This window comes from Urocampus carinirostris, chromosome 12, assembly GCF_059441175.1.
Source record: "Urocampus carinirostris isolate Australia breed hairy pipefish chromosome 12, RoL_Ucar_1.0, whole genome shotgun sequence".
NCBI classification, from domain to species: Eukaryota; Metazoa; Chordata; class Actinopteri; order Syngnathiformes; family Syngnathidae; genus Urocampus; species Urocampus carinirostris.
In genome coordinates this window covers 16,549,096-16,561,200 of record NC_142360.1, presented here as the reverse complement: position 1 = coordinate 16,561,200, position 12,105 = coordinate 16,549,096, and the positions used below count along the sequence as shown (strand labels likewise).

Here is a 12,105-nt window from a genome sequence, read left to right as displayed (position 1 = left end):
ATCTCTGTGTGGTGTGGAGGCTGCAGCGCTACCGACTGGGGTAGTGTGAGGAGGGTAACGAGGACAGCGGAGAAAATAATCGGGACTACACTTCCCTCCATTCAGGACATTGGCCAGAAGCGCTGCTTATCCCATGCTAAGAACATTACCGGGGACCCCTCTCACCCCCATCATGGACTATTCACTCTGCTAGCCTCTGGGAAGAGGTACTGCAGTGTGCGGTGCAGGACCACCAGGCTCCGCAATAGTCTAGTCCCCCTGGCCATTAGACTGTTAAATGGTCAATCTAACATATAGTTAACTTAAATCTAAACGGCTGCTAATTTGACTTTTGCACTAGTGGCAGTTTTTTTATAGCTTGCCACTCCTTGCACATTTGATCTCTGCACTATTGTTACTTACAGTGTTATTACTTACAGTGTTATTGTTTACAATATAATGGTACTGTGTACCTGACTTGTTAACCTGACTGCCCATCTTGCACATCTGGTTAGCGTCTCTTCTTGCACTATCGGCACTATGGTAAATAACACAATACAGCTTTATTTATATCTGTACACTGAAGGACACTGAGGGAAACTGTGGGAGTCAGATCCATCGACATTTCGTTCTGTATACACGTGTACCAGAATGACAATAAAGTAGATCTGAATCTGAATCTGAATCTGAGGATTATTTTTAAAAGTCCGAACAGGGACAAAACACAATGAAGTGCATCGAAAGAAAAGTGTGAGCCTTCCCTGGAGAATTTCCTGGATCGTTTTAGCCATGGGCGTAACCAGCCCGTTTTGAGCACCCCAGAATTCAGCCCAAGCACACCCTGGAATTATACATTTTTAAAACTATGTTTTTAATAAAGGACAGTGAAAGCTTAGATATGATGAAAATAGCAGGGGGAAAAAAATAAAATAAAAAACAACAAAAATTTGAGCAACACAGCGTGTGAAATACTGCACTGCCTTGAAATGACATCCCATTCAGAATTAAGATGTATTCTGATAGTTATGTATTTTCTCATCGTCAGTTCACCACATCACCATCACATTTTGATGTCTTATCAAAAAATCACTTAATATTAAAAAAAAATCTCATGAATTTATACAGATTTGTATGACACCGAATCCTTATCTTTTTGGTAATAAAACAGCTTTTGCTTGACAACATAGAGGTAGATAGATTATCTCATCTCATTAGCTGCACCGCTTACCCCCAGTAGGCTCACGGGGGTGCTGGAGCCCATCCCAGTAATCATCGGGGAGTGGGCAGGGGACACCCTGAACTAGTTACCAGCCAATCGCAGGACACACACATCTAGGGACAATTTGGACCGGCCAATCCACCTGAAATGCATGTTTTTGGAATGTGGGAGGAAACCGGAGTGCCCGGAGGAAACCCACGCAAGCACGGGGAGAACATACAAACCCCGCACAGGAAGTCCGGTAGCTGGATTTAAACCCACACAAGAGGTTTCCAAGACCTTAGAACTGTGCCGCATAAGCGCTAACCGCTGCGCCGCCGTGCTGCCCCAGATAATTTATTTATCATTTAATTATTTAGAACTTCTTTTCATGACTGAATTCATATTTTAAAGACTGAAAGATGTTGTATGTGGTCGGTAGTAGAAATGGAGAGAGCTAAGACACTCTGGGTGCTTAGCACCCCCTAAAGCCCTGGTTTTAGCCATTTTGTGACAGACATTCATGCAAGTTGAAACAAAAATACAAAACAATGAGAATCTTGAGGACAGTGATGCTTTTATATAATTTATTCCATTTTTCATATCGGGCACTTGCAAAGGGGATTACACAGAATGCCAGTTTGTTATTTTGACTATTATAGCTCACTTTTGTTCTTAGGTTTAAATGTTTATGAACTGTTCACATCACTGTCACCTTCAGCCAATCATGTTCCTGATCTTTGATTGCCACACCTTTTAAGGCAGATCTGCTTTTGTGACCTAGTAGATCTAATAAAAAGAAGGGGCTACAGGGAGGGCTTAAGGAACAGTTTTGGATTTCTTATCTAAGGTTTGGGCTCTCACCTCTTCTTGCAAGTTCAAGATTCATTGGTGCCCTTTCTCCTTATCTTAAATGTTTACTAAACTATAAATACAAACACTTATGTTGAGAAGTATGTATGTAGAGAAAAAAATAAATCAAAGATTAACAGCCTCGTTCGGATGAGAGAAAATGTATTACTCAATTCCGGAGGCCATGACGGCAATCACTTCAAAACATAGAGGGTAAGTAGAGTACACTCGCATTCTACGTAGTTGCAATATTTTGTCACAATTTACCACAGCTCCCTATGGGCATTTCGTTTTGAAACCGGTACTCACAATTTAACCGAAGAAATGTAACCTTAGTGCTTTTTTAATGTGATTGCGGAAGGCTTACAAACTTAAACTAGGCTGTTAACTGATATTGACTGCATGTTCATATAATAATATGTTTTGTATGTTTTATTTAATCATTAAACTTTAACAAAATACAACATGTAAACATAATACAATCCGAAATAATATAATGGGGAAAGTAATATTTTCTGACAATTTATTTCTGTTTGATTGAATTTCTACCCGTTAAAATTGTGGAGTCATAGGCTGTGACAGACTATGAGCCCAAATCAAATATTTTGATAGTATTTGGTTTGATCTTTGGTAGTCTGAACAGTCACAAAGCACATGAAATCCAATTTGAGTGAAATGGAATAAAGACACATGCCATAAGTAGTTTTAGATATTATTTGAGCTGCTTCAAACAGCCCTAAAAATCCAAAGTGAGCCACATATGCCGGTTATCTGAAAGCATTCTTAAAGCTCTGATCAGTGTTATTGGAAAACAGCACTGTACCTTAGACAGAATATGCCGTTTTCAAAGATGCATTAGATTAAGAGGATCACTTGTTTGAGATCACGTGACCATTTAAGCTACCAACAACAGTTACGTATCTAATGAAAAGATCCAATAGGGATGTTTTTAGCCAATCATAACGCAAGGCAGACGGCAGCCCTGCCCCTTTTTGTATCGCATACAATGCATGGCATGCTACTTTCAATGTGCATAGAATCAATGGGAACCAATACAAAGTTATTTGTTCTACAGTGTTTTATTTTTATTGTGCTGCTGTTAGGTCCGTTAGTTGTCAGTGAGAAAAGTTTGTAAGATACTGCGGACGCTTTACTTACATTCTTTTTGGGTTACTCTTTTTGGCTTATGAAAAGAACAAATACAAGCGAAAGTGGCGTCTCGTAATTAAAGAACAACTTGTAAATGATGGTATGATAGGATGTGCAGTTCGTGGTCTGGTGTATCAGGTTTGTGCGGCTCGTGATTTAGTTTCAATATGTTCCTTGCCGGAGACTCGGAACAGGTGGAGATGGCACATCTCATTTCGTGAATTTGATGAGCTCAGTCACTAATATTTATATCCTCTATACAACATTACCCCTCAAAAATCTATGTGTAGTTGGTACGGGGCTTCCGACTTCCTATTGATCACCAACATTTTGCATCCACCCGTAAAAGGTTATTAGTGTCTTTGGTCACCTTGATGCCATAAATATAATAATAAGAGAGAAATTATACAGCTAAGCTATCAGGAATAGCAACGCGTTGATATATGGATACTGTAAGTATGGTGGGCGTGGCTTATCGCTCTCTGTCGGATCTATTAATTTTCACGACCTTATAAAAGTTTCCAGCTGACACATCCCTTAAATGCAGGAAAGGCTGATGTATGTGAGAAGTAATGCACTTTAAAAAAAGACTGCATCCCATTGTGAAAGATACTATGGAAAAGTAATGTCACGGTTACAACACCGGCGCTTCCACTGGTCTCCACAGTAAAGGACAGACTATGACTTTTGTCTTTGTTCCAGGAGAATCAACAAAGAAACTGCAGCAACATCGGCGTAAACGAAACGTTTAAAATGTGATTCCATGTCTTGTTTTTGGAGCGCTTGCAAAAGACGGCAGGATTCAGCCTCAGATAACACCGAAAGAAAACTGTTGCGTGGTCGATGGAGAACTTTTAGGATGATCAATTGTAATAAAGAAATTAATAACTTTAAAGCATTTGCCGATGTAAACGCTGTTTGAAACACATTTTTATTGGAATGAATGTAAACCTCTCCCTTCCATTTCTTGATTTTTAACTATGCATATGCATTGAAAACTGACTTTAATGCTGACGAAAACAAACCATTGTTTCCTCACCTTCCACGTTCAGTGGAAAACTTCCCTCTTTGGAGAGTGGCATTTCTTACACACTATCTATGTGTGACTTTATCTTTCTCAGTCTCTCTTTTATTTCTCCTTCTTTCTATCGTTCAATTCCTCTCTCCCCTGCTTGTCTCTCTCTCAACAAAAAATGTATTAAATGTGGCGCTTCCTGAGGAGCAGAAACTCTAACAATGTCAATCAAATGCCTCCATGAAACAAGAAAACGGATGAGTACTAACAGTACAAGCACTGATAAGTATCTGCGAATTAAGTAATCAAAATTATTTCTAACTAGGGCCTCACAATATACTGTAATATACCATTCAAATAATCATTGCATTGGAAAACAGACTTACCCTTAGGCCCGGAAAACCAGCAATACCAGTCCCACCGACAGGCCCCTGTGAAACATCACAGTAACATCCTAAATAAACAGGACAGTATACAAAAGTTTTGCAAAATCTGCATTCCTGAGATTCATCATTTCTCAAGTCATTTAAATAGCTGTAAACATGTATAGATACAATGTAATGGATGCTACTATGCACACCTTAAATCCTTAGCAGCCATTTTCAAAGTCTAAAAAAAAATCAAGCTTTTTTCAACGAAGTACAGTACTCTTGATCAATCAGAAAAGGAATCTTGCCTTGCATGTCTTGTTACTGAGCAATGCATGAACCAAAGTTTTTTTTCCTACACAACTTGACAGCTGTTTTTTGATGGGATAACCTACAACAGGGTTTCGGTCCTTTCATACAATATTAGTGACTAAATAACACAAAAACGTAGAATGAACAGAAAAAAAGCTGTCTGTGAAACAGGCTCAACAACAAGCAATAGCAACAATTGTTTGGGGCCCCGCCATCACATGAAGGCTTAATGTTAGCAAAGCGAGCATAAGTTTGATATGGATGCTACCTCCGTACTATTTGGTTAGGCGGGTCTCAAAATTGGAATCAATTCACATGCAAATGTTTGACAATGATGTACAGTATGTCCGACATGCAATATGATTGCCTAGCTACTTCCTGGTTTGACCCATAAGAGTGCATACACCTCACCGACTATAGGTTTAAACACATTAGCTGATTCTATTCATCATTTATGGTGATTTAATCACAAAATATTTATATTTAAATACTTTTGAACTGTATCTTAAAGGACAGTGGAGGCAACTCGCATGTAACTTTGGTGTTTTTTCTATATTTAAGTCAAGTTTTCTGAATACTGTTAAAGACAGTAAACACACACAATTGAAATGATATTACATTATTTTACTCACCTATTTAGTTTAAGTCTTAATTATTTGCTTTGTTATTGTGTTTTTGTTTATTTACTACAGATGTATTTATTTATTGTCTTACTATTGTTTTTGTTTTAGATATTATTTTGTGTAGAAACAAAAGATACTTAGCACGGCGGCGCAGTGGTTAGCGCTTGTGCGGCACAGTTCATGTCATGGGAACCTGTCGTGGGTTCAAATCCAGCTCCAGACTTCCTGTGCGGAGTTTGTATGTTCTCCCCGTGCTTGCGTGGGTTTCCTCCGGGCACTCCGGTTTCCTCCCACATTCCAAAAACATGCATTTCAGGTGAATTGGCCGGTCTAAATTGTCCCTAGGTGTGAATGAGCGAATGAGTTGTCTGTCCCTGTGTGCCCTGCGATTGGCTGGCAACCAGTTCAGGGTGTCCCCTGCCCACTGCCCGGAGATGGCTGGGATGGGCTCCAGCCCCCCCGCGACCCTAACAAGGATAAGCGGTACGGCTAATGAGATGAGATGAGATGAGACAAAAGATACTTAATCACAGAGGAATGTTTGGATCAGAACTTTTCTTGTGGTAAACCCTACGTGGCCCAAATTGACTGAGACCCTAACCCCAGTGGCCCACAAGAGAGTTGGGTTTGAGACCCCTTCTTTAAATTTTGATGTATGTTTCATGGCTACATTTTTGTAGATGGTACATGTATAGGTCCGCAATTTCTTACCTCACTGCCATCAGGTCCAGTTGGCCCCCGTTCACCAAGATCACCCACCACACCCTAAAAAAACAGTCAAATGGTCATGATTTAAATCAGGCTTATGTAAAGCTTGCCAATGAGTACATCTTTTAAATTAGGTGTGTTGGAAAAATGAATAATAAAAACGGGCTGAAAGGAGATTTAGGATTATCAGATTATCAGATTTTTACTTTATACTTACAAAGTTAAAATCACCCAATAACCAACAAGGTTGAAATTCAAGCAAAGTTTTTTGTTTTTTTCCAGGGGAAGTCAAAATGCCACTGACTCTGCAAAAATAGTTCAATGTGAAGGATTTTTGGCACACTCTTCTTTGCAAAATTGTCTCAAAGGGCTTTATAGACCACAGACCATGTTGGCATCATCTTCTTGCAATGATCCGAAACACACCATCAAGTCCACCTCAAAATGCCTCAAAAAATGTTCTGGAGTGGCCCTGTCAAAGTCTGGATATAAATCAAATTGAGATGCTTTGGTGTGACCTTGAATGGGCAGTTCATGCTGCAAAACCTTTCAATATGGCAGATTTGAAACAATTTTGCAAAGAAGAGTGTAACAAAATTCATCCACAGAACTGTGAAACCCTTATTACCAATGATTGTAAACGTTTGATTTATGTTATCGCAGCCAAAGCTGGCCCAATTCGCTACTAGGTTCAGGGGGCAATCACTTTTTAGCATAGGGCCAGATAGGATTCAATTTTTTTGTGCCTTAATAAATGGGATCAAGATTCCAAAATAGCATTTATATTTCCTTGGGTTGTCTCTGTTTGATATCAAAATTGGTTTGATTTGAAACCTTTGTGAGTGATAAATATGCAAAAAACACAGAATTCAGGAAAGGGGCAAGTACTTTTTCATGGCACTGTATAATCCTAGTGGGTTCAGCGATCCAGATTCGAAACTTGTTGCATCCAATGATAATCAAATGAGGTCAGCAATATTTTACTACAGATCAATCATTCCTCAAGTACAGTGATACGCTACCGTAACACTTCAGTTATGCGCACCCAAACTTTGATTTTATCTTAGGCAGAAGAAATAATGCATGCACCCCTGTACCAAACGACCCACGGCCGGTTTCCCGGTCCGCGCTGGTTGCCGACCACTGCCTTAGATTAGTTTTTTTTTTTTTAATTTATTTCAGACAAAACGTTTTTTGTTTTTTTAATAAAGATGGTAAATGGGAAGATAAAACTTCTTTTTCCTAGCTTTGTCAAGCTTACAAAAAAACTGTCAGTAAGATTAAGGTTTTCTCTTTACTGTAAAACAAAAATATATATGTAAAAAAACTAAAAACAAAATGTTGAATTAATCTTATATCTAGGGACCATCAAAGACATTGCATACTACAACTTCACATGCTAAATCCCCCTGCCCCCAAAATATTTCATGTAATATAATTAAAGTTCAGTTATTTTCTTATTGATGTAATAAGTAGGAAATGAATTTCCACAAACTACCGATTCCCAAAATGTCACAATACAGAGTTGTGTGTTCCAGATATTACAGCTACACTTCTAGCCTTCATACGGAACTTTTACAGAATTAGAATGGTATATAATCTAATGATAATAACTGTGAAAATAAGGATAATAATATACTTCAAATGTGTATTACTTGTCTTCCTTTGGGTCCAGGTTTTCCAGGAGGACCAGGTACACCCTAAAATTTCAAAGAAACAAGTGTAAATCATCTTTCAATATTTACATTGTTTTTTTTTCCCAAAAATAATTCAAAAAGAGGTTGTAATTATGCACATTATATCACAGTTGTTTACTAGTCATAGAGAGTTGTGAAAATGGTATTGCCATATATTGTCTTAAGTTACAAATGCATAAATAATACAGCTCCTTAGCAAAAATAGCATCCAATAAACTACTGTGTAATCTAATATTTTCATTCTATTTTTAATACTGGACATCTGCAAATGATGCCAGTTGGTTATTATAACGCACTTTTTTTTTAACTATTATGAACTCTTTTACATCCTTATCATTGTCACTGTGGCCAACCATGTTGCGGTTCTTTGACTTTCACACCCTCTAGGGTGTATCTGCTGTTGTAACCTCGGAGACTAAATAAAAAGTAAAGGCTCAGGGGAGGGCCTCCAGAACAGGTTGGAATTTTTTATCGGAACACCTTCTGTTAGCCCAGTGTTACGATGAAGGCTCACAAAGTCAATTTTAACACTTTTTCGAAGTCTGTATAGGCTTCTACTTTCCGGATTTAAATTAATACTACCGGTAGTTAAATATTTATTGGTTGTATTTTATATCTTAAAAATGTATTTAAGTTAAGTGTTGACCTTGAAAAATGATGACTAAATCAGAGGTTCAATCCACATTTTGTGGTACAGTAACATGGTTTGATGTATACTATCCAGGCATACACTGTAATAACATATCTGAATTACTCTGCTTAATGTCTAATCGGGTTATAAATTACTAATGGCAATGCAAAGGCTAAACAACAATGTCAACTGCTCATTATTTCCTTGTATAGGTATATAAAATATATCTCACTATCTCCCCCTCCATCCCAGGTGGCCCTGCCAAACCAGCAAGTCCAATGAAACCCTGGAAATGAACCAGATGACAATATTATTTTACAAAAGTTGCATTTTATGACAATGAAAAAACATCAAAACTGTATTTCACTGATATATTTCATTTTTCCAATGACATTCTTTGATAGAATAAAGCAACCAGACTGTGGATTCTTCTGATTTAACCGTTGCTAGCCCTGATAAATTTGGGATAGTTTGACTCAATGTTGAAGAGGTCTAACACTATCTCTATTAATGATGTCGTGTGAATGTATGTAACAGACAAGAAGTGACATGCTATTTTTGTCTTACAGCTTCCATTAAGTATTGCAGTAAATATTACACTACAAGACGACTGGCGTCTCCCATGTTTTAAAGACCAGCCTGGTATTCTGGAACAAACTTGAATGTCTCACATTATGCTAATCCTTTCAGGAGATGAAGTAGTGGGTGTTTCAGAAGACTTAATATGAGAAGCTACGAACACTTACTCGAACACCCTTAGGCCCCGGGTTACCTTCTGGACCAGCAGCACCCTGCAACAACAAAGGGGCTGGTGATGAGAATATTTCAATGTGACTTTATGGAGAACACAAACTGTGAGTCAAATCCAAACACATGTAATGATTTTTACAAAGACATCTGGTTTACAAGCAATCCTCCAAAGTACAGTATGTTTATATTCTCCCCTGTTTAACAGTTCTTGTACACAGCACATATTTTCTTCTAATGTTCTATAGAAGGAGTGTATTTTTTAATTGTTGGGCTCTCTCTGGGAAGCAAGGAAGAAGCAAAATCAATGGAAGGACAAGAGCCATATTTTTTCAGTATTTTTCACTGCACCTGCCTGCCAGGGTAACCTGTAGACCCGGCTTCCCCAGGCACTCCTTGTATGCCCTGCAGCAGATAAACACAGACAGGGAGGTAATGAATGAACAGCGAATAGTTAGATTACGTTGATGGATAAAGTGCATGAGGAGAAAAAGTCAAAGCTGTGAGTAAGCTGTGTTCATTCCAGAGGCCCTCCATTCTCTTAGTTTTCCCTCTTTGTGCATTGTGCCCCTGATTTTTAACCAGCTTCTGCTGCTGCGATGCCTTTGATTAAATCCTACTGTTCTTACTCCACTCAAGTTCAAGCATGAGTGAAATTAAATACTCTAAATTCCAGACGACAGAGTGCCCATGATTAAAAGCCACATGCTCAAATCTAAGAACGAAACTCAATTTTGTCTGTTTAGAAACCGCACTTGACAGCCATAAAAACGAACAGACCCATGTCCATTTCTTACATTTTAAACCTGACCTGGCGCTAATTGCGTGTAGATCTTGGCATTGATGCATTTGGCTGTAGAATGCAAACTGCTCTGTGCCCCTGCACACCTGATGCCGTTTTCAGCTGGGTTGTTTTCTGTTCTGTTCAGAGTTGTATACATCACATATTTTTGGATCATCTGACCATTCAAAATAGCAATACATGTTTTTTACTGCAGGAAAAGAAAACGCAAGTGAGGGCTGCATCGCGTAAAACATGAGCCTAATATTTCTAGACGACAGCTCCAGGGCAACAATACGTTGGGACTAGTGCCAGATTGCAATACAGACATGTCTTTTTGTGTTGTTGTCATTGGTGGTTTCCGCTGTAATGGACCAAATTGCGTTCACTTGTTATCGTTCCTCGAGGTTAAAGGATATCTAAATGAACTGGCAATGAAGGCAATGATAGGGGAAAAAAATGTAGTGTTTTTGATAAATAACTTTTACTGCTGTTCAGTTCTCATGCATAAATTGAGGACTTGATAAATGGGTGGAAAAGTTTATATATCGTGAGGATGTTGTAAATATTGAATAAAGTAGTCAAACCTCCCATTTAGCTCCTGTTATGTATTATATAAATAAACTGATTAATTTCTCTTGAAGGGGATCATACATTTTTCCAGTCGTCACCGCGGTAATTTGTATTTAAAGTGCAGAAAGCGCGGAAAAGAGGAGCTTACTATTTTCCTTGCTACCGCCACAAAAAAAAGAATAAGCTGTAGTGTTTAAAATGTAGCAAAGAAACCATAGCAGCTTGTATTCTAGAATTAACAATGGTCCTGAGTAATTCAAACACCCTTAGCAATCTTAACTGGGAATTTTTGTCCAACCTGATCATTTAACAAATAAACTTTAAACTTGCTAAAGAAACGCGCTTATTTTGCCCAAATAATTATACCAAGACTAGACGTTAGTACCACAATTTAGGTATTAAGTATTTTTAGTCTACCCAATTTATGATTCTTTTAAATAGGATTGTTTTATGGCGTATTCGTAAAGATTTCCTCTCTCTGTAAGTTCACTTTCTATCTTTTCTTCTCTCCCTCTATGTCTCTCGACGTTATCTTATTTGGTCAATCAATCCCTGGTTAAATATTCCCTAATTTCCCTCCTATCTGGACTCACCCTCATCACTATTAAAACACTTAATACCCTATGCTCTGTGCTAGTTTGTTGCCTTTCTTTTCGCGTCCAAAGCACTCTTGGCTTTGCCTTTTTGTCAATCCGGTCTTTCTAACCATGAGTTACCTTCAGGATTGCGATTACAACCTGACGAGCCCTTGGACTGTAACCTTCGCTCATTGAGTTTACTGGACCACTGACCGTATTTATCTTGGACCACGATTGTTACCCCGCTACCTGACTTTCTGCGTAACAACTTGTCTAAATGAAGACCTCCATTACTACACTACATTATGTGTCTGCACTGAGCTTTTGCAAATGGGTCCTTGACAGTGAAGGACTTGTATTTCGTCTGTTGGTTTTATGCTTTTTTTCCTTCTTTTAACTTATTTTTTAAATTTGGTTTTGTCTTTTTATCATGCCCCGTTAACATCACAGTCAGGGGACTACCTGTAAATATGGAAAATAACTTCCTGTATATCAATCCATTGAAGTGATTAAAAATCCTGCCCACTAGTGAGTTAATTGTGTAGGACTATACATCCAAGTCAAGACTCACATGAATATCACATGATAGGATAACGGGCCTGACCATTTGAGTGTTAATTTGATTGGTGCCAAACGTCTGATGATGAATCGTTAAATGCCACATTAACTACAGGTTGCACAAAATTTGGCTTTGCAGAGGTATTTTATTTTAAACACTTGAACATTTAGGTAGTCTGTCTGACTTAAAGATTGAAGAAGATGATTACATCAAAAACTAAGATAAACACTGGATCTGATTCTTCAGTTTTTACATGAATCAAAAGTAGCAGATCGGGACTCTTTATCTGTATCGGTTCCATCACAAAAAATGACTCAAACTCAAGCTCTTAAATA

General features: G+C 38.2%; 1 protein-coding gene across 1 annotated transcript in view; it reads right to left on the bottom strand.

Moving 5' to 3' along the window:
• col24a1 (collagen type XXIV alpha 1) overlaps positions 1-12,105 on the bottom strand; it is a 152,555-nt gene that overhangs the window by 91,697 nt on the left and 48,753 nt on the right. The window contains exons 9-14 of the mRNA XM_088349367.1: positions 9,631-9,684; positions 9,279-9,323; positions 8,765-8,818; positions 7,860-7,904; positions 6,208-6,261; positions 4,580-4,624 (exon numbers count right to left, since the gene is read on the bottom strand). Coding sequence (XP_088205493.1) covers positions 4,580-4,624; positions 6,208-6,261; positions 7,860-7,904; positions 8,765-8,818; positions 9,279-9,323; positions 9,631-9,684 — 297 coding nt within the window. The remainder of the gene's footprint in view (positions 1-4,579; positions 4,625-6,207; positions 6,262-7,859; positions 7,905-8,764; positions 8,819-9,278; positions 9,324-9,630; positions 9,685-12,105) is intronic.